A 26,049-nucleotide genomic window follows, 5' to 3' on the forward strand; every position below is an offset into this window, starting at 1 on the left:
CTTTGCTAATGGCACAGGCCAACTGTTTCTGATCCCTTCCAGTGTCTCACAAACTTCTGAGACCCAGCCTGCCAGATCCCCCTTTTCACCCAACCACACTGGTTTTCTCCTCCTTTCTCTTCCTAGGTACTATTTCCTCTTCAGCAGCTCAAATTTGACACAGAATAACCTCCCTTCTCCACTAAAGTGAACATTTCAAAGCTTGGGCACACATGCCTTTTCTGGCTATTTCTTCTCTCCATCAGATGATCTGCCTTATTGGTTGGGACTAAGAATGCCCTCAAGGCCATGCCTCTGTAGTGTATCTGGCTATGCAGTAAGTTGGACACATTTCCCAGGAACAGGACCTCCCCATCCAGCTGTAAGCAAAGCCACTGTCCCCACAATATGGCTCAAAGGCGCCTTTCATCCTGCCAGCTTTGCCTGCCTTTAGCCCAGTTTATCCATTCAGCCCACTGAAATGTCAAAGCTCAGATGGGTAACGAGCCCATTACATAATGAGAAAACCCCAGCAATTCTACTCCACAAGTGGGAATAGGTGGGTGCAGCACTTAAGGCTTAGGCAGGAACAGTCTTTATAGGCCCAGTGTTGAGTGCAACAGGCTCACCTAATGAAGACAGCCAAATGGCAGCATCCACTTGCTATCACAATTTTTTTGTGGCCTTGGTACTTCATTGGGCTGCAAGCAGTAAATGTAGGGTCCAATACACGCACATGTCAAGCACAGCTATACCATCAGGGAAAGATGTATCTGTTCAGGGAGACTCTGTAAATCCTACAACTGCATGCCATTGCTGTGGGCTGCATGGAGTGTCTCTGGTATTATTTGTTATCCAACCTTGTGCACTGCTAGAGGAAGATGTGGCTTATTTAGAATAGCCAGCTGAGAAGAAAACTGTGGTGTTTGATACTGAAGATATCTACCACAGACTATTTTTCATAGGCTGAAAAATATTTTTCACACAATTTTACTGCAAAGAAAGGTCACAGACTATGCAGAAAAAGGAGACCATTTCTTAAATGTAAAGCTTAGTTTGTGATACATTAGCATGTGTGTCCATAGCAAGAAAACAAGCAACTACTCTACCATGAGCACTGCTGAGACTTCAGCTTGAACACAGTGCCCAGTTAGGGGCACTCTACTTCTTCAAAGATGTGGGAAAACAGAGACAGAAGACAAAGAGATTTAGAAAATTACTTACAAGGAAGCACTGACGGAACTGGATTGTTTAGCTTAGAAAAGAGAACACCACATGAAAAACTTCACAGAAGCCAAAGCTTGTAAGGTGGACAGCTGGGATGTCAAAGGTAATCTAAAATATGAGGAAAATCTTTTCAACTCCAGACTCCACTGCAGCTAAAGCAGGATACTTAAAGATGCTGTGAAATTCCTTCCATGGGAAATCTGAAGGAAAGTTAGACAGACATCCATCAGAGAGAATCTAGTAACTCTGGCTTCTCTGCCAATGTAGGCGTTGGATTGATAACCCTCTAAAGTCTGTGCCAGCACATGATTTCCATTACAGATGTTCATTTTGCTATAACATGGTGCCTTTTCCAGCGCAGTAACAGTACTCCTTGTCTTCCAGTGTCTTGCATTTTAATAATGACAGAGGATTTTCTACAGTTATCTGTGCATGGACCTAAAACACCAAGAGTGCCCTCAAGTGATCAACAACACCGCAAGAGCTACGTATCAGTTTATTCGGTCCTCCTTTGTGGTTGTATGGACCTGGAAAGAAGCTGCTGTGGGGGTAACTGCCTAACATATGCCAAATGTTTTGTGGGAATTGTGTGCCAGCTTTTACTTTCCAGTAAGCAGCCTAGGAGTTCTGCAGGTTAAAGCATGCACACATGCACCACAAAGCATCTGATGCACCTTCTGCATGACACAAGTATGACCAGCTCCTGGTGAGTGAAGGTGACTTAAAACCAGTATTGCACACTGGCATTTGCCAGTGAACTCCCCTGTAAAGCCTGAAAAGCAGAGTCAACACTGGGACCTCAGCTACCAATAAGGGCAAAATACCTGAGGAAACAGGAAGCCCTAGGCTGGAATGGGTGACACAGAAGGAAGACTCGGGGCCTGGAAATGCAGAAGTGGCAGAAGTGGAAGCATACATTAGGACACTTACCTGCTCCACAGTGAGAGGGGAGCTGATCTCTTCCCCACGCAGAATCATGGACCTCTGTGTCAGCACTTCAGAAAGCTGAAAAGCATCTAAGCCCAGGAGGTCACTGGCAACATTCAGCACTGAAAGGAAGACACATACTTTTCTCCTGCATGGATCCCCATCACTCATAGGGATATTTTTACAGTTTGGTGATGAAATCCCAGGGACTTCTACAAGGCAGGTGACTAAACCCCAGCACAAAACAGACTCTCCCTTACTTGATTCTCTTGGGCATACCCAAAGCTGTAGGTTCACATACCCATTCTGAGGCTCATACACCCATTATAGAGCACAGTCAGATACTCATGTAAGTCAGCCTTCCTGCTGACAACAGGAAGAGCAAAACCATGTGTAGGACTCAGCACCAGCAAAACACTTCATGTTTTTGTAAAAGCACAATACTGCAGTCTGAGCATGGGATTGCTAAACTTGTATATTAAGAAGAGAGGCAATTAACTTAAGACTTGAAACACTTGTAATATATTTTTATTGCTTCTGTCTGTTTTGGGACTTACTTTGCAGACCACCTCAGATTAAATAACTGTAACAGAGTGCACACTAGCAACTGCTTCAAAGGAAGATGGGAGAAAGTCTCTAACAGATCACTTTTATCTCAAAACTCCTTCCTGATCCTATTTCTTCCATCTCTTTCAATCCAAAAGAGAAACTGTGAGGCTGTGGACTCAGTCTGAGAATATCAAGGAGCACAAATGGATCACAGTGCCACAGACCAACTAAATCCCACTGGTACCCTGGAGCCATGCATCCTGTGGCAATGCTTCTGTAGAGTTAAACTACAGGGAACCTGCTGGTGAAGGTACTACAGACCATCGTAACAGAGGGAGAAAGGAAAAGGGAGAGGGCTTTATTGGGGGCCTTATGGGGCTTTGCATGGTCTGCCAAGTTGCTAGGGTCCTACTTACCTGCTTTTGTTGTAACCTGGGCCCCACCGGCTGTCATGAATTCAACGTTTCCCAAATGAAGTGTGCCAGAAAGAAGTTTGAAGATGTCTCTGATTTCTTCGGTGCTGAAGTCCACCACCTTCATGGCAGTCTATGCAAAACCAAACAGCTAATGTTAGCTGTATGTACAGCCAAGTACAATGCAACCACGGGAGCTAGGTCCAGTGTGTGTAAGATGTAAAACTCAGAATTACAGTCACCATGAATACAAATGAAATGGGATGGCACAGCACCTCTCTGAGCTATACACTTGTCAATGATCTTCGCTGTCTCCCAGCCTCTCTTACATTTACTCTATTGCCACCTAAGGCAGGCATTTCCCCATCCTCAGGTTGGACTTTGCTGCCAGCACTGACAGTCTGTCACAGGAAGAACATGTTTGTGCCTGTGTGAGGAATTCCTCCCCTGAACACTGGCAGCACAGGTTACAGATGTTCCTGGATGGCTTCCACATTCTCGCTTATTTTCTTCCCTGAAGGATGGATCCATGTAAGATACTTAATTTACTCTGATCTACATAACCCCCTTAATTCATTCTTAGTATAGTAGATTTATGCAGCAAGATTTAAAACCAGGCTTTCAGCATTAACTGTGAGATGGTTGGAAAGAGATTATCAGATAATAAGGAAGCATGCCACATTCCCTCTTAATGCCTGCATGTGAGCCAGGGTTTTTGGGGCATAAATTGACTTTGAGAGGTAGGATCTGGTCTTCATGCATTCACCCTGTCAGTGAGGCACTCTGGAGTTCTAGTTCCCTTCTTTCCTCCAGCATCTCTCCAGCTGAAGAATAAATGCCATTTTGCCATTGAAACTTCTGTTGTACAGGTACTGCCTCCCCTTAAATCACACCTAACCAGGAGGTACTGAAATCCTAAGCTGACTCTACTCATCTTGCCTATCTGGTTTCACCTACATTATTAAAGCCTTCAGGCCAACAAGCATTATCAAATAAAACATGAATTTGCACATTCATCTGGCTAATCCCTTAACCTCTGATAAACAGGTGTCTGTTAAATCTCTGTGATATTTCACAACAGGTGATTTGCCCAGGTGATATAACTTCACTGGAATATTTCTGGAAAACAGTACCTTCAGACCAAACTCTTCCCCTTCTAATGGTCAGTCTGGGTTTCCTGAACCAGGCTATCCAGAAGGCTCCCACAAACCATTCTGGGGTGGGGTTCTGTTCCCCCAAACTCTCTATCATTCTAAATTATTATTCATATTGACTGTTTCCCAAATTCCCCCATTTCTGCACACTAAAGCCACTTTTCCAGTCTTCTTTTAGCTGAGTTTTGGACTTGTTGAACACCAAATTTTGGCTTAGGGCAAATCAATTCTGCCTGTGAGATCTAGACCATGCAGCATGTTTAGTCATTGATACTGTGCCCAAAAGTTCAGGAGGACTTAGGACTGGACTCACCATGACCTTACTGAACATCTCTAGATCATTCAGGTTCTCATCAGTCACACAGCCAGACTGGTTCAAGTAGCGATAAGTCTCTGGCTCACAGAGGGAGAGGCTCTCTGCAACAGAAGAAAAAGAGGCAGGGGAGAGACAACAATTTATTTAGCAACCAGTCTTGTAGTTCATAGAAGAGGAAGGTGTGCTGTAACAAAGCTTGCAGATGGTATGCAAAATAACTTAGAACAGTCAAATCCCAAACTGCAGAGTCTCAGAAGAATATCTCAATACTGAATTGACTCAAGAAAAAAACTTTTAATTCTAGCTCCAAAAGTGTACAGAAAAATAGTCTTAACTGTATACATATGGTAATGACCTCTAAATTAGATACCATCACTTGACACAGAGTTCAGACAGTCACAGTCAGATTTCTGAAGACACTCAGTGCTAAGCAGCAGTTAAAAACTGAATATCGTTCACAAAACTAAATGTAAAACCAGAATTAGGTCTCTGTATATTTGCTGTGCAACCACATCTTAAACACTATCTGCAGATTTGATCCCCCATTTTGAAAAGAACGTAGGAGGATTAAAAGATCAATGGAGAAAGGAGACAAGGATGATCAAGAGCCAAAACCACATTACAGATGGGGAGGTGAAGCAGCCTGGGACACCAGCTTGGAGAAGTAGATGGGGAGGAATAGCAGAGATCTGCTGAAGAAAAGAATCTGTTTTGTATGTTTTCCCTAAGCAGTTGATAATAACCATAATCCCCACTATTTTCCTTTGCTTTAGATTGATCTCTGAATTGACCTCAGTAGCCATTCCTGCATGTACCCCATAAAACTGAAATCCTACTCCCTTCTACTCTGTCAGGCCCAAATCTTCCATTTGATTATCCTAACACACAGAAACCAAAAGCATAAAGAAATTCCCCAGGCCCCCAAAAGCAGAGTACAACTGCAACGTGTTCCTGCCTGCCTATGTGACCTCTCCAGAAACACCATCAGTGTTCAGCAATGCCTGGGACAGACACACACAGAAGTTGTTGGGGGGATGCTGCACTACAAAGAAGATTCATCCACAGGCAGCAGCTGCCACTTTCTCTGTGTCCACTTTTTCACACCCAGCTCTCCCTTCCCCAAGTACAGAGCTATAAACCCTTTGTTCAGACACAAGACATGTATTGGCTCTAGTACCTCCACTACATCGCTGGTCTTTGTAATTCTTCTCTCTACTATTACCTATACTGAAGATTTATTCTAAAAATATATCTATCAGTCCATCCTTTGAACTCCTTGAACAGCTCCCACCAGCTGAATCAAGACTCTTTACCCTTCCTCTGCCTCTAGCCAGCTCCATCACCTCATCACTTTGCACATACTTTTTCCTTCAGTACAGAATGCCTGAAGTCTTTTATCATAAGGAATTTCTGTCATCCTCAGCCTCTTTCTCTTAGCTCTCCTTTCTGTTTCCCACAAAATCACCATATTGCTGGCCTTCAAGAAGAAGCTACATATCAAGTATGTGAACTATCCATGCTCTAAGTGACTTACACCTGCTTCACATGTTGGACTGGAAACAGGACAAGAGATGTATCTCAGAAAATGAATTTACCTTTCTGCTCCCCGCTCACACCAGCCAGCAGAGCATAAAAGATGTGGTAATTCCGCTCCCCGGGGTTCTGATGTACCACCCTGTTCTGAAACAAAGAATACAAGAGTAGCCAGCAGAAAAAGATCAGACTTGTGGTTGCAAAGGCAAAGAGAGGAGCAGGATACAGGTAAATCTCCAGGGCCAATGCACAAGAGGGGTTTCTTGCTATTTAATGATGGTTTTGTCTAAGTAAATTCTACATCAAGATCTTTGTGGCTGAGCAACTGAGCATACACATTAACAAACAGAACTTTGTCAGTTCTGGCCCTGCTCCTCAGTGAATTCCTGACTCCAAAGTAAACTACATCCGATCAGAGATGCCTGCATTTGGAGTTGTACCCCATATGCTTCTCTGTGGAACTGTATTTCCAGGTACTTCTCTCTTCCTTTCTCCTCGGTAAACAGCTCTTTCCTGGAGTCTCTCTGTAATGCACAGTGCGTATCAAAGATGGGAGAACAAGCTGTGATAGGTACAGAACAAACATTGCTCCTCTGCCTCTTCCTCAGTTGGGACATTTGCAGTAGTAACACCTCAGGAGCTGATGTCTGCACGCTGCGGTGCAGACAGCCTCATGCAGGAGGTGACCTGGCACTGCCACACCTTCTATGAGGAGAGGGCTCACCCAGCACTCAGTAGAGGTGATACCTACCTTTTCCAGTAAATCTGAATAGCATGTTAAGGAAAAAACATCCAAGTGACAGAAGCACAGATTTCTTGATGATAGGCAAAAAAATCTTCTAGACATATTGGGATGAACCCTGCAACCAGTAATAAATAATGAAATAACTGACACTTTGGAAAGGTAGGTAAAGAGTGGTTCTAAACATCGTCTTAGATCACCCTCTCTATTCCTTGTCCAAAGAGGTATGATGTACCAAAGATATATATAAAAGGGCAGGGCCAGGTAGAACATAGATAACGTAACAAAACATGAGCCACATTAGGGACACCTAGAAAGATTAGAGCCCACTCTTATCTGAGAGTCTGCATTGCACACAGCAAGTCTTGCATCAGTTCTCATTGCTCCTGCAGGAAACCTCTATCTTAAATCTACTGACAGCACAAAGAGCGGAGGCCAAACAATCCAAGCTTGTCATTTACAACAGCAGTAAATTCATCAGGCTGCTATGCTAGTGCCAATTGGTGTGGTTTGTAGTCAGCAGCAGCTTTGAACATACACCAGGAAATGTAGCCAGGGCAGCTTTACCTGCCTCATGGAGACAAAAGATATGTCAAAGCCTTTGGGAGAGGGGTACCTGGCCATACAGGGAAGAAAGTCATCATGGCTTAACACAGGTTGACTGTATCCAATCTTCACTGTCCTTCTTGTCACTGTAACAGGCTCCTCACAGAAGTGGTCATGTCACCAAGCTCATCAGAGTACAAGGAGCATCTGGACAATGTTCATAACTCATATGATTTAATTTTAGGCAGTCTTGAGAGGAGCAGGGAGTTGGACTTAATGATCCGTATGGGTCCTTCCCAACTTAAGATATTCTGTGATTTTATGACTAGGGTTCCAAGGTCCACTGAAGATGGCAGCCCAAAACAGGGACTCATAATTCTCTTCTGCACCCAAATATTTTGCAGAATATATTTATTCTTACTTTGGTCTCATTTTTCTCAATCAGGAATTCATTGGCAGAGCTAAGATAAGTGAACAATGTTATGTGGAGCAAACAGAATGTAATCAGCCTAGGGGATCTTCCGAGGTAGAAAATTCCAGGGTTTTAAGTATCAAGCGTTGAGATTAACAAAGTGAAAAGTCAAACTACGCCCCACCTAATGCAGTACTGAGACAAAAGGTTCCCAGAGTTAGGTGCTGCAGAGCCACAAAACAAACACTTCTTCCCTCTTTAAGTTGCAAATTTGCCCACAGTTGTAAATTGACTTTGAAGAACTTTGATGAGGGATTTCCTGACCTACAATGAGCTCCTACTCCTCTCTGCTCACTCAATCCATTTCTGGTCCATTGCAGAAAAGGATACAATCAGTTACTCGGCCTCCCTGGATGTGTCCATGCTGAGAGAAGTGCAGCTGGATGAACTTGCCAAAGCGGCTGGAGTTGTTGTTATAAACTGTCTTGGCATTTCCAAAGGCCTCCAGAATAGGGCTGTAGAAAAAGGGAATGAAGATATGATTAGTGATGGGATACCATTAAAACAAAGTCTTTTGACATTTGCACACTGTGTTCTGCCACAAGAGATTTATTTGTGACAGCACCAGCCTGGACAAGCAGGAAGAGCTCAAGGGAAAGGAAGGATGGCAAGAGCAATTTAACACGCTGCTAGATAAATTTTAAACCTTTGGGATTGCAGTTAATTAAATCAGCTCCCAGTCTGTATGGGCAGCTGGTGCACACACTGTCAAGGGCATTCTCCACCAGTGTGGCTTCAGGAAATTAAAGGTGGCAAGAGCCAGCCAGGCTGTGTCCTCAGCACATCCCATGAATGCAAGTGTATTTTTTCAAGGATTTTCAGAAGCATCAGACATATATAGCAAACACCCTGTAGCTTTAAACCACGTACTTCTATATTCATTCTACCTTTTTTCCTTCTGTCTTTGATAAACCATCTCTTAAAATTACAGGCAAACATCTTCAAACTAATATACAGTAATAAAACAATTTGTTTGGCACTTAAATTGGAACTGGAACAAGTATACACAAGCCCCTGTTGCCTAAATCTTGCTTAGGCTGATATAAGCTACGTGGTTTCCAAGTAGAGGGACTATAGACACACTATAGATCTGAAAATTACATTCTAAGAGAGCAATATCATCCACTTCAGGTCAAAAAAAAAGAGCAAAAAATCTATCACCAAACATCAGACCAGCCATAAATTGAAGAATATTATCTGCTGTTCACCTTCTCATCTTCAGGAAAAAACAGTTAAAATGCTTGGTAGTTGCTTCACAGAACAGTACAAGGGAAAAGCCTAAACCACTCAAACTGACACACAGAATCCAGGATTAAAATACTCATTTCTGCAATTAAGCCAATTCTAAAATAATCTGAAGGGCTGACAAGCAAGGAATCACAGAGATGCTACAAGAACAGCCTGTATGTTTTCATGTCTAATTTTAAAACATACATAGTTTTAAACAAAAATTATTACTGTTATTACCCTGAGAAATACTGGCTTTTAAACATCTCCACAGATCTATTGTGCAGTCCCATGGGAGACTTGGGCAGATATGGGATTATTCACAAGTTAGTAAATTCAGCATAAAAAATAACCACAACTAGAGACACCCTGGAGCTTGCAGAAGGCTTTAGGCCCTGCAAGTGTTAGCTAAGGGAGAGCTGTGCTTAAGGAAACAGTCAACAACCTTCAGTAAAATCCAGGCAATATTTTCCTAACATCTCTTGAAACAATTGCTTTCAAGTAACAAGGATAGAAATGAAAATTCCTCTGTTATAACACACTACAACCACTGAAATGCCAGTTAGAGAAGTCTGGGTGCACACATCAGGAAAGTTCCTTGCCCTGAAGAATTTGAACTCCAAGACCCACACTTCTGAAACAAGTATGTAAATAAGGACACTGCACAGAAATATCCCACTGAGCACACCACTGCCATGAATCAACAAAATTAACAGGGACAGACAGGAAAAGGGAGGACAGGGTTATGTTATATGACCACCACAGATGCAGTGAGAGTGAGGAGCCAGCTAGCCAATCTTTGTGGCTCTAAATCATGTTAAATTATATAAGAAAACTACAAGGAAATATTTGGCAATGGGCTCACACACATGAGTGTGAAGTCTTTCAGGCTTAGTGGGGGAAATAAGCAGGAGAGTGTCTGAGCAGTGGCAAGGCAGAGGGTGGGATGAGCTGGTTCAGCCAGGAATGAGGGCAGGGGGCCTGGGCTGAGCAAATGGCCTGTGCCAACAGCACATCACAGCATGGCACCTGAGGCAGAAGTGAACTGCAAGGTGGAGCAGCACATCAGGAACGTGATGCTGGCTGTTCGCTGGATGTGGGTAGGATGCATTCCAGCATGCAAAATAATGGGAACCAGTTTCAGCAGGGCAGCAGAAAGGGAAGTGTGGAGTTCAGAAATACTGCACCATATGCAGTTCAGGATCAGATGCACAACTGAAGACAAAAAGATTTGAAGACTTGGGGGATGAATAGCAGGAAAGGTGGTTATGCTGTCAGCAGTGGCACCAACACGGAGAAGGGAGCTTCAGAGTGAAGCAAGCAAGGAAAAAAGCTGGAAGCTAGCAGAATTATTAACAAACTGATGGATATTTTCAAGAAGGAAAAGAGACAAAATCAACAGTGTCAAAGGAATTTTGAGAGCCTGATTTGTGAGAAATACACCAAGCACAGAAATTCCAACACAAGCAAATTATAGAAGGTTGATGAACACCTTGTTTGTAATGCTGTCTGAAACAGAGAAAGAATCCAGCATTGTTTCTTGGTATGTGCTGGGCTGCAAGCATGAAAATCCACCATAAGTGAACCTGAGGATGGCCACTGTCAGAGCAAGTGCAGCTGACCTCCAAACACATGAGGTAGGGTCCATTGGACCAGCAGCAGCTTCTGGGTCTGGGCCAGGCCTTCATCTTCTTGTCTTCAGAGCAAAGGTGACAAATCAGATTCCCTTGCATTCATATTGCAATAGTTCATGTAACACTAGAGATGTACATGGAACAGGTTGTGATCTCTTACTTCACTCCAGCTGACAGCTGTGGCATCTTACAGACTCAGGAATCACCTACCCAGCATCATAAGCCCTCTGGATCACTGTCAAGTTATCACTTAACTGCTAAGAGTGCTTGAGCCTTCTAAGCCGCTTGCCTTAAAGCAGATTTTGCAGATCTTGAGTCATGACTCTGCTCCTCTTCAGAGCTTTTTCCAATTTGCCTCCATGCCTGCTAAGACCTGCACACCTGCAAAGGATAAATCATCCAGCAAAAGTCTCTGGAACACCAGGTCCAAGGGCAGCAGCCCTTCTGCTCAAGGCTGCTCTGCTTTATAAGGATCTAAAATGCACAGTGCTCTCACAGCTGCCTCCTCTGGAGGTTTCTGCAACTATCACAGGCTCCATCTGGGACTAATCTTCAGCCTCAACCTTGACAGTACCAAACTGCAGGACTGCCAGCAAGGTCCTTCAGCCACAAGCAAGACAATCTGGGAAATTTTAATGTAATTTGTGTAATATAATTCAGGTATTAAGGAAAACAAGGACACAAACAACAAAACATGTATCTTTCCTGCCTCTTCCCCAGGCTTACCTGAAGTCAAACACCTACTATCCTCCATTTCTTAGCCTCAGCTTTCTTTTATACCTCAGGTTACACCCACTCCCTCAAAATTTCCCCCAACATAGCAGCACAGGAGCCTGGGGTCACACTCAGGACTGCTTCTCTCTGTCATTCTTTGGTTCCTTATTTTCTCTGCTGGTCTTTGCCTCTTACTGGTTTTCCTCAGCCACACTTTGCTTCTTCAGATTTTCCAGATACTTTTCCCCTTCATCTCTCTGTTCCAGCGTAGGTCATCTGTGGGTCATGGTCCCTCAGGGGTGTAGGACCTCTTCTGGCATGAAGTATTTTCCCTGAAATGTCTCTCCATTCCCTCACTGCTGCCAGCTTCTCTCTCAAACATATTTGATTCAGACACCATACGCTTCCCTGTCTGCCTGATGCCTCACCAGGGTTTATGTGGGTGGTGGTTGTTCCCCGGTGCCAGCTCCCATGGATGGTTCTCCATGAAATCACTTACCATGACAGCAAGAGAGCTGCCAGGTTGCCCATGGGACTCCTGAGGGCAAGACATACCAGCAGCCTAAAACACAGGGAGGCCGGGGGAAAGCACGGGCTCATGGAGGAAACCAGGAGCCAGAGTATGACAGAGACCCACTGTGAGGACAGCTACAGTCAAGAGCTGGAGCATTAATTCCCCAGCTTAGGAGACACATCCCACATTGCTGTTGGAAAGAAGCCTAATCCATCCACGGACAGCTGGGAGAGCAGCCAGGGGGAGGCATTCCAGCAAGACGGCAACCGTCACGTTTCCCTGATGTGACACCATTCAGTTCTGTGATCCTCTCTAGCCAGGTCTGGCTCCATCCCTGCCCAGAAGGCAAGGCCCCCCAAAGGCAGGGCCCCCAAAGGCAGGCTGACCCAGCACTCTGGGTGCCCACGAGGGTGACTGTACCTGCTTTCCAGGATGGCTTCTTCCACGTGAGTGCTCTTCTCAGACACAGGGGCCCCGAGGGAGGTCTGGCTCATGGCTGACAGAAATTTCAGGAGCAACTTGGTGCTCTCAGTCTTTCCAGCTCCACTTTCTCCACTGTTGAAGAAAAAACATACATTTCATTCACAAATCCAGGACAGACAGAGCTGATGACCGTCCTACCCGCGGCACAGAAGAGATCTCTAGGAATAAACACGTGACATCTCTGCTGTGACAAGCAGGGATCAGGCAAAGGCAGGGAGGGTGGTGTGGGTATTCAGGCAGATGTCAATGCAAATGGAACAGCAGGAGCAAGGCGTGTGACGCAGCCATGGAGTGCTGGTTCTCCATTTCTAACCTTATCAGAACACACTGGCTGTCATGACGCTTCCACAAGCAGCAGTAGCACTCGTTAGCGGTGGCGAAGATATGGGGAGGCAGCTCACCCAGGCGGTGCTGTCTGTACAGCTCTAGGGCATCCACACCGTACAGACCAGGGATGGGTTTGTAGGGATTTACTGATGCCAAGATGGAACCAATGTTTGTCTACGGGGAAAAAAACAAAACACAGAAAGCAAATGAAGCAAGCTCCTGGGGGAAAAAAAAAAAAAATCACAACAAAGCCAGACCCCGAAATAAGTCATGGTGAAGGAGAAAGCCTAAATAAGGACACTGGGCTTCAGCAGAGAGCTGCACAGTTTGGCAAAGATGTCAAACCCCGGAGAAGGAGCTGTACAGCTGGGTATGGATTGCGCACTCTGAATTTTGCTGCTTTACAATATAACATTCTTATCCTGTTGTCCTTGTTAAATTAAGCTTACACAATTTAAAAACATGGAGCCATCTTCATACCCAGCTACTTTGCACTGTGCTTGAAGCTAAGTAGCAGAGCCAGGACTGAAAGAGTGTCAGGAGACACTTCATTGCCCCTTATCCACAGTCCTAAGCAAAGGGAGATTGACAGGGTTCAAGAACCTCCTGAACAGAGTTGGAACACACACACACACTACACACATGTGCAAAGAACCACCAAAGCATATCATTTTTCTTCTGCTGAAAAAATGCTGTTTGGTGCAGCTTAAATCATTTGGTAAACCAAATCAAAATTGACAGCTGAAGATAAAGCTATGGATTTCAAGTTGAAACATTTCTATATTTTCTAAGCATTTTATTTTGAAAATCTCACAGTCCAAAAAAAGAGGTAGCACGATTTAAAATAAAATACATAGATTACATTATTGAATTTCAAATATATTATTTTGTGCAGTGAAAAGGAAATTAATATTGCTTTTTGGGGCATGACTTTTTCTGTTCAGCCAACCAGCTCAAATCCAGTTATTCTCAGAGCTGCAGTTCAGAGCAATGGTGCCACCTCTCTCCTAATGATGGCTTTGTAATACGGTCAACATCCATGCTGCTGGTGTGGTGGCCCCCCTCAGAGGGACATCTTGGACTGCTCTACTCAAGGAATGCCCATTCTTAGCAGACATGACCGAGTAAACACTTAAGATTGCTGCAGGAGGTGCCAAGATTTGTGGTCAGGGACAACACCTAGCATTCTTTCCAAACCATGAACTAACTACAAGTCACCATCAGATATAAAAGCATTTGAATGAATCTACTGGAGAAGCTGTAAATTAAACACGTGGTGACACAGAAGACTCATCAGGCCAAATGAAATCTGAGGTTATAGCAATGCCAAGCTCTGAAGCCAGAAGCCAGACTGATAAGATGCTGTAGTCACCAAAATATTTAAAACTCATTTATTAAAGCAGCACTCAGAGATCATTGGGGGGGTGGGGGGGGGGGCAGAAATCACCTAGATCAAATTGCATTATCAGTATAAACACACTATCATGGATCAAGTCCTGAGGACCCTCTGACAGGGACCTTTGTGGGCAGAAATATAATTAATTGGTAATGAAAGCAATAAGCAAGCAGATGATCTTTGGCCAGAGAGGTGGAGAGAGAGAGAGAGGAAAGCATTGAGTGTCAAAACATGAACTGGAAAAAAAGGCATTGTACAAGCAGCTGAGGAACAGGCATTGTCCAAAGACTACAAGACAGAAATATCCATTCTAACTCTTCTCCCAGACCTTCACAGCATCTTTTCTTCTCAGATGTTTCAGTTTGCATTTTCCATTGTAATTTCACTAGGAACAGAGTTCCTTTCCAGAGAACTTCTGGAAAGTCCTTTCCAGAACTTCTTCCAGTACAGCCATCTCTTTCAAAGAGATGTGTTCAAAGATGTTTCAAAGGTGTTCCTAGAAAACTTTTCCACCACCCAGTTGCAGTCTCCTCATCACATGCATTCCTTTATAGACAATTTCTATCCATAATTTTTAGTAACAGTAAAACCATGTACATACCAGCTACTCTATCAGCAAAATAATTGCCCCCAAAGGACTCTCCAGAGCAGGACAAGCCACATGTGGCAAGTCTACTTCTCAGGACAATAGATCCTACTTGGATGGTTAGGCATGGCTTTGCTAAGGACAGCACAAAATGTGGCAGTACAGCCCCTGGCTCATTTCTACATCACTCACATTATGTTGGGTCTACTTTTATTAAGCAATAAAGGAATTGTAAGAATGAAGAGGAAAGATGCAGGCTGTTGCCGTGCTCACATAATTTCCTTCAACAGTTGGGTAGAGCTCAAATAGTATTTATCTGGAAAACAAAAGGCACTGTTAAACTTGTCAGTATTGCTGTAGTAAATTAATTATGGGTGCCAGACCAGTCTAGATATACTGCTACCTACACTCCCTGATCAGAAAGGATTTCCTTTAGGAGCTCATGGTGGGGTAATAATCCTACACTGAGGGGTTCTTCCCAGTGCTGAGCATGTCACAGAGCCCCTTCACACATCTCCAAAAATTTCAGGCCCAAGATGCACATCTGAGATTCATGCACTAAGCAAAGGCAAAAAACAAGGTGTAAAGGTGTTAAACTTTAACACCTTTATGCACAGATGGAAAAGGCACAGAACTAATGCTGAATAAGAGAAGGAATGCCACATCAGAGCTAGCTGGAAGGCTTAAGGAGGTACGGCTGCTATGACACTACTGGTGTCGTGGCATTTCTGGTACAAGGCACAGACTGAAAAGAGAATCCTGCATTGCATTTTAAGGTGTGAGGAAGAAGAACAGGAGGAATATACCCAAATGGGTAAAAAGCTGAACAAACACATTGCATGTGGCAAACACAGGACAAGAAGAGCAGCAAGGATATGGGCCATCAAAATAGTGTGTGCACATGGATACTGCCACAGGGTCACAAGGCTGTGTTAACAGACAGGCAAAGGTGTCTACAGAAAAAGAGGAAAAAAAAAGATAATTTACAGTCTCCTCTGCATCCAGTGCAGAAGGTGGTTCATAAACAGGGTCACTTTACTGATAATTTACTGGAATACAGGTGCATATGGTTTGGTTGCCTTGATAACGGTTGCTATGCAACATAGACAGATTTACATTTTTTCTGTCATATTCTGAAAAGTCTGCGTGCACATTGCACGGACATGCAAGGTAAGACAGTCTTTGTAATCTATCTTCCTTGTTCTCTCCAAGTCTTAGCAGAGCACTGCCATCCCAGCAGTTCAGGGATGTCTTGTCCCACATGTGCTTTTCCTCACAAGTCCCCTTCCTACCACTTGTCTCCTTCCTGAGAGGGAAATCAAGAGATGCTATGAGTATTCATATTCATTCATCTGTGCAAGGAGAGCAGAGCAATCAAAAAAAACCAAAAAAAAACCAAAAAAAAAAAAAAAAACCAAAAAAAAACCAAAAGACACAACTGCATGTAAAAGCGGAAGAGTTAGGCAACAGGCTTGCATTCCTAGTTTTGTTAGGCAGTATCTTTGTCTGTCTGGATCAGGAGGGATACTCAGCAACCACCTGCATATGTTGCACTTTTCAGTCTGCTTGGCCTTATAAACCATGGAACAGCCATAATGGGGAACCTGGGGAATGTAAATGACAGCTTATCAAACATGGATGTCCACACAGAGTACACAGAGCAGCACAACTGCCACGAAGCTCAGAGGTGAACATTCATGTTTTGGAAGTTCCTCCACAGAGGCAAAGAGGCCCCTCTGAAAACAGTACGACCTCACAGGGATGATGGAGCTGGCAAAGGCAGGAAATCCCCTCCAATTCCTATCCTCAAGAGACAAGGATAACATCAGTACTTCACGTGCAAAGTGCCAGCCCTGAAGCTAAACAGAAACCATTAAGTCAAAAGGGAGGAGCACTTACATAGATGTTACCCTGTTGGTAGCGCTGGTGAAGGTTAAGCAGGATGGCAGCTTCATGCAGATCTCCCAGCTTGGACATGTCTTCTACCCCATCAATGCTGGTCTGGTGCATGGGTAAGACCTTTTCTCTGGAAAGGGTGGCCTTGGGGTACTGGAACACCTGGAAGAATGGGAAGAAGGACAAGTAAGCTAATGACACCTGGGCACACGGTCTGATTTCCTACCAGAAATGTGCACCTTTATATTTTGGCACTGGAAAAAGAAATTAACAAGACACAGATCTGCTCCCTACTTTTAGAGTCATCCTTCCCTTCCTGTTCCTACATATTTGAGCCCTCTGGCCAGAAACTATACAGCATACTCCCTTCTTTTGCTCCACAGTCAATCTCTCACTACTGATGGGGACAAATCAACACAAGGTTACTTAATTTCCCCTTAACAGGAGCAAAGTACCAGCCTCCAGCTGCTAGGCTAGACAGGTATTACACACTGCAGCCATGACTGTGAATAATGATGGCAGCTGCTCCCAAGAGACCAGGACAGTCTTTCACAAAAAACACAGGTGATGTCATGTCTCTGACCATGGGGAAGTAGAAGAAAAGCTAATTCACATTCCAAGTTTGGCCCTGCACTCTCCATAGCAGCAGCCAGAGAGCATCTGGAAGAGTTTGTCATCTCAAGAGCAAAAGAAAGCAAAGCACATGAGAAGCCAAATAAAGCAGTGACATTCTCTCTGTGTGATGACACGTATGTGTATGATACAGCTTTCAAAATATTTGTACAGTGACACCTATTAACTTCTATCATTGCTCTAGGAAGTACTCATCTCTGTGCAGTTGCACTCATCTTGCCTCAAGTGCTGCATCCTTCCTCCTGCCAGAGCTTTCTCCTCCTCAATAACCCACTCTTCAGTTATCAGGCCATCTCCTTCACCCCCTTTCAACACAGCTGAGATTATGTGACTGTTCCCCTCCACCACATGCACATCCCAGCCCTCCTTTCCTCCTCCTCAAGCACGATGCTGGCATTTCACGCAAGTTATTTCAGTTGCTTCCCACTCTTGGATTCAGCCATGTGCCATCTCCCACCCAGCATCCAAAGCTGTGCTAGATGGTAAGACCCAAAGAGAGACAGATGGGAGACTTCATATAGGCATCCTGGAGAAGTAAACTGGTCCACAGCAACCCCTCCAAAGAATCCCAATTCCAAAGAATCTTGTGCTTTTCCTCCTCTCCCGGGGCTCTGGTCTCTACCTCATTTCCATCCCTGCTTGTCAGCCCACCAGAGTGCCAGCAAGAAACTGATGGGCTCCATAGAGAACCAACTCTAATCTGTAGCCTTGCTCTAACTGGTTTCTCCTGCCCACCTCCTTGCAGTGCTCAGGCTGCCGTCAGTGCTGGGGAGAGGCCGTCCCTGCAGCTGCAGGCTGCAGACAGAATGAGGTCACCCAGCCCCCTCCAGCGAGCCACCCCTGGAGTCCCTTGCAGGGCGCTCACAGCTGCAGCACACTGCAGGTGCTCACCCTTCAGGGCTCTGAGCCTGCACCCGCCAGTGCAGGGCTCCAATAACCCAGCACAGCATCCCTTACAAGATCACCATGATGCACAACCACGAGAGCAGCTCTGTTCCAGGAGGGAGCTGGGGAGGAGAAGCTGGCTCAGTCCCTCAAGTGTGTTCGCCCCGTTTCTGACCAGTCACACCTGTATGGCAAGGACTACTCGGTCTCTTCCACTGGCAGACTCCTTCACAGCCCACTTCTTTCACCAGCCAGGAGGCTTTTAAAAATACACAGTTCATGATCAGTGTAAAACAAAGTCCAGTCCAGCAAAAAGGCTCTCTCCAGGCCTCTCCACACCAGTTCTGCTCCTGAGTGTCAGAGAGGTCTGACTGCCAGCAGAAGGACCCCCCCCTTTGCAAGCATGACCCTAAAAAAAGAAAAACATTTTTTTCTTCTTCAGAACGGAGACCTCAAGCACTTTCACAAGAAAACTGAGGGAGCAGAAAGGGAGAACAGGACAATTAAATTCAGGAGAGAGCACAAGCTGCAGATGCATGACATGAACTGGACTGTCAGGAACAAAATCAGTACAGCACTTTCAAACCAGGAGGCAGCAAATGACCCTGGCTCTCTCTTGTCCGCTGACTTACACAAAATTTGGAAAAGAACAAGTAAAAAACAGTATGACGTGATCTTCCCTTATAACTGCCTGGTACTTACTCATTTACTATTGCTCTGTCAGCACTTGCAGCCATTTGGTCCAGAAGAGAAACATTAAGAAAACATTTAGACAAAAAGCTGAGTGGACAAGAGTCCTAAAAGATACCAGGCAGCTGGCAGTACCTGTGCCCAGAGGCTGCTATGCATGAAAAGTGATGCATCAGAGCTGATTTCCCTGTTCCTGTAGACAACGTAGGAGAAAATGGAATCCTGAAGAGGAACAGGGGTGCTAAATACACAAGGAAATGATTAGTAGGGCTTGGAAAATCACCCGTTATACCTGTCTTGAGCCACTTGATTGGGGCGTCCAGCCCCACTGGGGTTTGGGAGGTGATGGCTCTGTGCCTCTGGAAGACACTTGTCACATGTGGGAGAGTTTTCAGGTCTTCCCTGGCACTGGAAGAAAGCTGACTTTTCATTTGTTCTCTGGTTTCCAGGGAAGAGGGTAGCTTTTCCAGTCTCTGTATCACCAACAGGCTGCAAGGACCATCCATGCTCCTGGACATGTCCCAAGACTGTCAAAGTGACTTTCTTCAAGGAGCTCAGAGGTTTGAGACACAAACAGGATGATGCTCCACTCTCAGAGTCCCAGTAAGGAAGCTTTTGTTACCCCACTGCTCAGCCCTGGATGCTTCCAGCAATCTGCCGGGAGAGCAATTTCAAAGATCCTCTCCCATCATCCTCTTCCAGGAAGGGTATGCCAGGCTGATGTTCAGCACTACTGAGCTGAATATGATAGCTGATTTTTCCTGAAGCAAGGAAGAACTCAGGCAAACTGATCTCTCAGCAAAGTTGCCCCCAGAATATCTCTTTTTTAACAAACTAATATATAGAACATAAAGTTATCGGTGTTAATAAGCAGATGTTTATTTTTGGGAAGGAAAATAATCAGCTTTGAGTCTAACAGGCACCTCACAGCCAAAGATTTCTACTTTCTCACCAGTGATAAACTCAATTTGCCTCAGATTTAGCCCAAAGTGAGGGTAAAATGACCATGACTCTCTCCAAGGCCCTGCAATGGCCAGGAATAAAGCAAAATCTGGGCAGCAAACAAGCCAAGACGAGGCTTGCCAGTGCTGCTCACCGGGCTCAGCAAGGGAGAAATGATTCCTTTTCAAACTCAATTCCATCCATTAGTGCCATCCTGAGCACATAAGCAAAGCTCCCACCTGGCATCCAAGTTAGTTTATCCATAAAGCATTTGGCTGTTTTGTCTGGATCGTGGTTTCCAATCTTGTGTTTCATAAGCAAAGCTCCTCCTTTCCTCCCAGGAAGTCACATTTTTGATGGATTTATTGCTTGAGGTGATTGCAAGGAAGTGAAAACAAATGACAAAAGCTTTGAAGCATGACTGGACTTCTTACCTCAGAGCTGCAAGAGCTGCAGGGATGCTGGGCCACAGCAAACATGAGGACACTAGATTTGGGGGCCCTAAAAATCAGAGGGATCAACTGCCCCATCCAACCCAAAGTGAAGACATTTATCAGAGTTCTCACCCAGGGTAGGACTGCCAGTCCCTCCTACAGGTATGAAGCAATGAATGTGACAGGTGAGGGAAGCACACAGCTTCACACAGCAGGACAGCTCTTGTGGGTGGCACTATAATAAAGAAAGCCCTTTAATGATCACCATGAGCTTTTACTCCAGCCTAGTGGTTTCTTGTTTCATGGAAGAAAAAAACCTAAACCCAGCTTTTTTTTTTCCATACCTGGAAGCCACCGAGCATTATCCTGAGGATATCCTGAGCATCTTTTCCAGCATACAGGGCACAGGCTGGAGGTGGGTGCACCCACACAGACAGATCTAAAGTGGGATTTCTGGTGTCCTTTCAAATGTGCCAGATAGGTTTTAAAGATTTTGCAAGGCCACAGCAGCATGTCAGAAGAGACAGAACTGAGAAAGTCACAGAAGTACTGTCAACATTTTTTGTCCCTCTGGAGGCTGCTGCATTACCCACAATCCCTTAAAATGTGTTAGTGATATCCAGCCCTCCCAAAACAAGTCAACTCCTCAAGAAGGGGTCTAAGAGACTACAGTAACCAGATTAAAAAAAAAAAATCTGTGTTTACTAGGGGAATTTCCATCTCTGAGAAACAAATCAGGCTCTTTATAAAAGAATGATGACTTCAAATCTTTCAAGGCAAGACTGAAAAACACGACGGTCCTACCACTGACTTCACAAACCAGAGTTCTAAATCCCCTTTCCTCCTGTGACCTCCTTTGTTTGCCAGGTAAGAGGCTGAAGAAAACCTGTCCATTTTTCTGTAACAAAGCAGCCACCTGCAGGGCCCATTCACCAGAACAGCTGAGCAGGTGAGAACTGCTGGAGGGCACAGTCCTGCCCATTTCCCCACCCTCCTCCCAGCCCAGGCACCAGTCTGACTCGCCAAGAACCTCCCTGAAGGCTGTGGATAGCATTCCCAGGGTTAGCCAGGTGAGCTGACTCACTGAGGACTTGGATGATCCCCAGAGGTCCCTTCCTACCAATATTATTCCATGAGTGCTGCAGTAGATGCACCAGGGAACCACAAGCAGCACAGGGCTGGAAATCGGGCAGGAAAGAAACTTGTTCTTATCACTGTTAGAGAGCTCTGCTCTCAGGGGAGCTTGGCTGCCTTGTTGAGCTGTGCATCCCTGCTGCCTTTACACACTGCCTGGCACAGGGAGCCCACTGCAACGAGCCCCTGGCCCAAAGGGCTGACAGCAAAAGCTGCTGAAGCAGCTGGTGGTGAGCACAAGCACCCTGAGAGTGGCACAGCTTGGCAGGAAGGGCTGCTTGGTTATTGGAGCTGCCTCCTTCCAGGAGCATTTAACCAATATGATGATTTTGTTAGGCTGTTAAAGATGGCACAAGGGAAACCAAGAAAAGTGAGGCAGGCAGAGAAATGAAGAGAACAAGAACAATATTTTCTTTTTAACATTTGTTACATCTTTGGCATAACAGAGCCAGGTCAGTTTCAGAGAGAATTGCAGCATTTCCATTGATAAATTTCAACATGATGGTCATGCAAAACCAAGAAGTCCATCTTACAGCTTGGCATAGGCTACAAACTCATGCAAACTTCACTTACCATGCCATAATCTGAGGTGAAGAGAACATTTCCATTGGCACACAAGCCAACAGTGCATGGCTGCAGCTGGTCCTGCTCCTGCAGCCATACCCTGGCACCCTGCAAAAACCAGAAGACATCCCATTAGAAAGAACTGGAGCCTGTGAGATGTGCACCCAAGGAAAGCTGGGGGAAGCTGCACTATTCAGAGGCTACTTCCAAGCTACAGCTGCTTAAAATATTTAAGTAACTCCTACTTATATTTTCAGAGAAATTGGTTTTGTTTTTTCTTAATGTAGCATGAGCGGAAGAAAAAGCAGTTTTAATGAGCTTCATGCGGAAACTAAAGTAAAGAAACACCAATTTTTATAGAAAGATACCAACACAGAGAATAGTTGGTTTGACTGTCTAAATATTTTAAAACTTGGAATAGCTGGTCATTAAAGTCATGCTATAATAATAATAGAAAATATAAATAAAGCATGTTTATAATGTAAACAATACACCCACGCATCATTGTAAGTCAAAATGCTTCCAGAAATCTCCAGCTAAGAGGATTTCACAGAGCTTTGTTTGCAAACTCTGGCAAGAGCCTCCTTTGGTAAATGACCTGAGTGTTTCTCTGATGTATATATACACTGATGTATAAACAATGGTCCTTATGTCTGATGTATGTATGCACTGGTGTTTTTATCTGTTTTTATATATGACGTTTCACGTACATTACAACATCTTAAACTTCTCCATGTCTCTCAAGACAAGTCTGAGCACAAACCCAGATTTCTGGTAACACACAGGCAGGGATCTGCAGGGCAGGTAGATCTCATAGCTTGCCTACCAAAATAATATGGAAAACAAGTTTGCTGGATTGGCCTCTTCTGCCTGTGGGACCTGGTACAAGGGAAAGAGCAGGAGCATGAAGGCAGATCAGGGCAAGCATGACCTGCAATTACAGAGCTAGGCATGAAGTCACACCACATTTCAGTTATTGCAAACTAATCACTTCTATGTCTTCCCATAGAAATCACATGAACTCTGCTTAGATAAATATTGAGAAAAATCCAAGGTGCTCAACTGTTGAGTAACATTAGGGCCATTCTGCCTTTCATTGATTCATAGACCTTCTTCCTATTTTTTTTAATGCCCCTAAATTATTGATCATGAGCTTTAAGCCCTTCCTACCCTCTTAATCCCATCAGCACCATTAGCTCTTTGCTTGTAGGCGTAATATGTTTGAAGAAATTGAATAGTTTCCATATTACATTATACAAAATGTGAGACACTAATTCTATTTTTAATGATTTGTTTTTTAGTTTAGGTGTGTTTTTTTTAAACTACTTCAGTCACTCTAAACACTTTAGTACCCTGGACTTCCCTTACTGTAGGAGATACATCTATAGGCCAACCTCCAGTCCTCCCAGTAAAAGATCTGGGTTTAATGACATTAAAAAGGTGTACATAATTCTAGCTTTACTGCTGTGCTCTGGTCTAGAGTTTCCACATCAAGCAGATTAATCTCCCCTCACCAAGTGAATGAAAAGCACTATTGCATCTTATCAGCACCTAAACCCATGGATGGTGTGCAAAGATCGTCCTCGTGCCAGTGAACAATAGCAATAGAAAAAAAATGGAATCTTATATTAGAGATTTGAGATTCCAGAGAGCTGGTATGGACTGTACATCACACACAGATTTTGAGGAACTATATAGAGGATTTGTTACATCCTCTTAGGTTTTCTGAAACTCCGGATGCTTGAAATAAAGTGTCCTGAGGCATCCGGGCAAGACATTGCTGTTGAGAAATCATCAATTTCCCAAATCACATTCTGACTAGTGTGCATAAACATATGAACAGCAACATATGTTTAAAGAATTTTTTGCTACTTTCACCAGACTCCTATTACCACCATGGCAGAAAGCAAAGAGTCAGAAAACAGGAAGGTTGTGTCTCCAAACAGTGGGATGAAAGAAAGCCTTTTATAAGACACTTAGTGTAAACATCCCCAACAGTGCATTTCAATGCCTTCAGACACCAGTAACCCAGGATGGCAGAAATGAGAGCCTGAGGCAAGTGCAGCTTAATCAGAAGACAAGTCTGCACCCTGCCATGCACACTGTGCCCCAATGCCACAGCACACACACCCTGCGTATGGGAGTGTGCCACCATCACAGCACCCTACAGTCTGCCCCTGGAGACCAGGGGGGTCCAGGTTACACAAATTTTCCACTCCCTGAGCTCAGAAATTAACTCGGAGCTATAGGCCGTTGATAATCTGACACAGAAGAGACAATCCATGGGCTTGAATACTGTTATTTAATAGGTACCACTTGGAAGGGAAAAGGGGAGATAGGCAGTGGGATCACTCAGGTATCTTCAACACATAGAAATTATCTAAAAGTCCAGACTGATTCAGACCCCTTTCCCAGCAGAAATCCATGTGCAAAAGTATTAACAAATACTCCTCCAAGGAGTCATTGCTCGTTTTTACAACACCATACAAACTTATGGCAGGTCCTTCTGTGTGCTGCTAAGGAATAGAAGGCAACATGATGAAACTCCCAGGCACTGTGATATTTCAGCTGCCCAGAATGACTTACTTCCGTTTACCCTGATGTTGTAGCTGTTTTACAACAGCAATTGTCTCTGCACAGCAGAGTAACTGCACCCAGTTATGGTGTTTCCAAAAGGAATATTGTGCTGAGAGAGTCAGATAAAGAACCACAGAGCAAATAATTATTTGCTCTGCACAGCAGTAACTTCTGCACAGCATAGCCATAGCCCCATTTCCTGAAAGGTAGAGTTTGTTTTAGTGCATCTCCTTCCACCAGCCTTTTTCTCTGAACATGAAATTCCCCAAGGAGCCTTGACTAAATACGGGAGCAGATGGTGACACCAAAGAGACTACCCTCACTTTACTCCCCTCTCCCCCAATGCCACACATCTCATTGATCAGTTGAAAAAATTAAATTAAGCAGAAAACTTCCAAAACCTGTCAGGCAGCAAGACTGAACTTCCATAGGAGAAGCAAGGTCAGTAGGACTGAGCAGTGCCCAGCAGCAATGTGCCAGCTCTGGGGGGCCCCAGCTCCCACAAGCACCAGATGATGGGAAAACCCTGCTCTTCTAGGACAAGAGTAAAAGCCCTTCAGCTTTCATTCTGGGATACAGAAGGTCCACCCTCATCCACGGACAAAACAGTTTAACAAAATGAAGCAACAAGCAATCACCAATTTGAAGAGAACACCTTAAAAGACAGTGGAGGAACAGCAGTGATGATTTTGTGTAACCACTCTCCATCAAATAAAGCTGGGTGAATACTGATCATACAGTTAACTCAAGCCTCTTATATAATGAGCTCATCCCCTTCCAATTATTCTTTTACTAGGAGTTTATTAGGCTGGGCTATTGCTTTGGTTTTAAAGGGAACAAGAGCAGGAGCTGAAAGGAAGAATAAAGCAGTAATGTACCAGTTCCTATATCAAGGGCAGGTCACTCAGATGTTAAACATACTCTGAGACCAACATCCTCATTCCTATGGCCTCAGTAACAATCTGCCCATGAACTTGCCTTGCCACAAAATGCACAGCAAAGCACAATCCTGAAAAGTGATCCTGTACCACGGGGTTGTAATTTAGAAAATAAAGTTGCTTGCATACAGAGAGCAGTGTTTCATCAGCACTGGCCCATGGTCACACCATCATGCCTTCCACTGTGGACAGTAAACTCTAAGATGTCATTCTCAGTTCAAATAACACATGGCACTTTGGATCCTAGACTCAGAAATAAATAACATTTCCTGCTATTCATTATATCAAAATTCAATTGAAGCCACAGATTTCTTGGCCTGCTATGTCCTTTTTTTTTTTTTTTTTTTTTTAGAGTGACTGAAACCAGAAGTTCTCCCTTGCATTCACATGCATCTCTCAGGAAATGCACTACGGTGTGCCAGCAGGGAAAGAATAAGGGAGATCTGGTGTGCTGCACCCAGGGAATGGGCAGAGAGGCAGACAGGTAGCACACAGCCCTTACTGCAGCAGCAAGGCATCCACACATTAGAGTGTGTAGCCAGCAGCTACACCCTCATCAGTTATCAGCTATTGAAGGCAGCAAGGTAAGCTCCAGAGCACAAGACACAAAACTCTGC

At 44.4% G+C, this 26,049-nt stretch overlaps 1 protein-coding gene across 1 annotated transcript in view; it reads right to left on the reverse strand.

The window, feature by feature from the left end:
* LOC128810357 (unconventional myosin-X-like) overlaps nt 1-22,046 on the reverse strand; it is a gene marked incomplete at its 5' end in the record, with an annotated part of 73,774 nt that extends 51,728 nt beyond the window's left edge. Inside the window, 10 exons of the mRNA XM_053983156.1 lie at nt 2,137-2,255; nt 3,099-3,228; nt 4,563-4,666; nt 6,161-6,245; nt 6,850-6,863; nt 8,189-8,313; nt 12,368-12,502; nt 12,744-12,931; nt 16,639-16,797; nt 21,927-22,046. Coding sequence (XP_053839131.1) covers nt 2,137-2,255; nt 3,099-3,228; nt 4,563-4,666; nt 6,161-6,245; nt 6,850-6,863; nt 8,189-8,313; nt 12,368-12,502; nt 12,744-12,931; nt 16,639-16,797; nt 21,927-22,046 — 1,179 coding nt within the window. The remainder of the gene's footprint in view (nt 1-2,136; nt 2,256-3,098; nt 3,229-4,562; nt 4,667-6,160; nt 6,246-6,849; nt 6,864-8,188; nt 8,314-12,367; nt 12,503-12,743; nt 12,932-16,638; nt 16,798-21,926) is intronic.
* Nucleotides 22,047-26,049: the final 4,003 nt, after the last annotated feature.

The sequence above is a fragment of the Vidua macroura genome, chromosome 7 (genome assembly GCF_024509145.1).
Source record: "Vidua macroura isolate BioBank_ID:100142 chromosome 7, ASM2450914v1, whole genome shotgun sequence".
Classification (NCBI taxonomy): domain Eukaryota; kingdom Metazoa; phylum Chordata; class Aves; order Passeriformes; family Viduidae; genus Vidua; species Vidua macroura.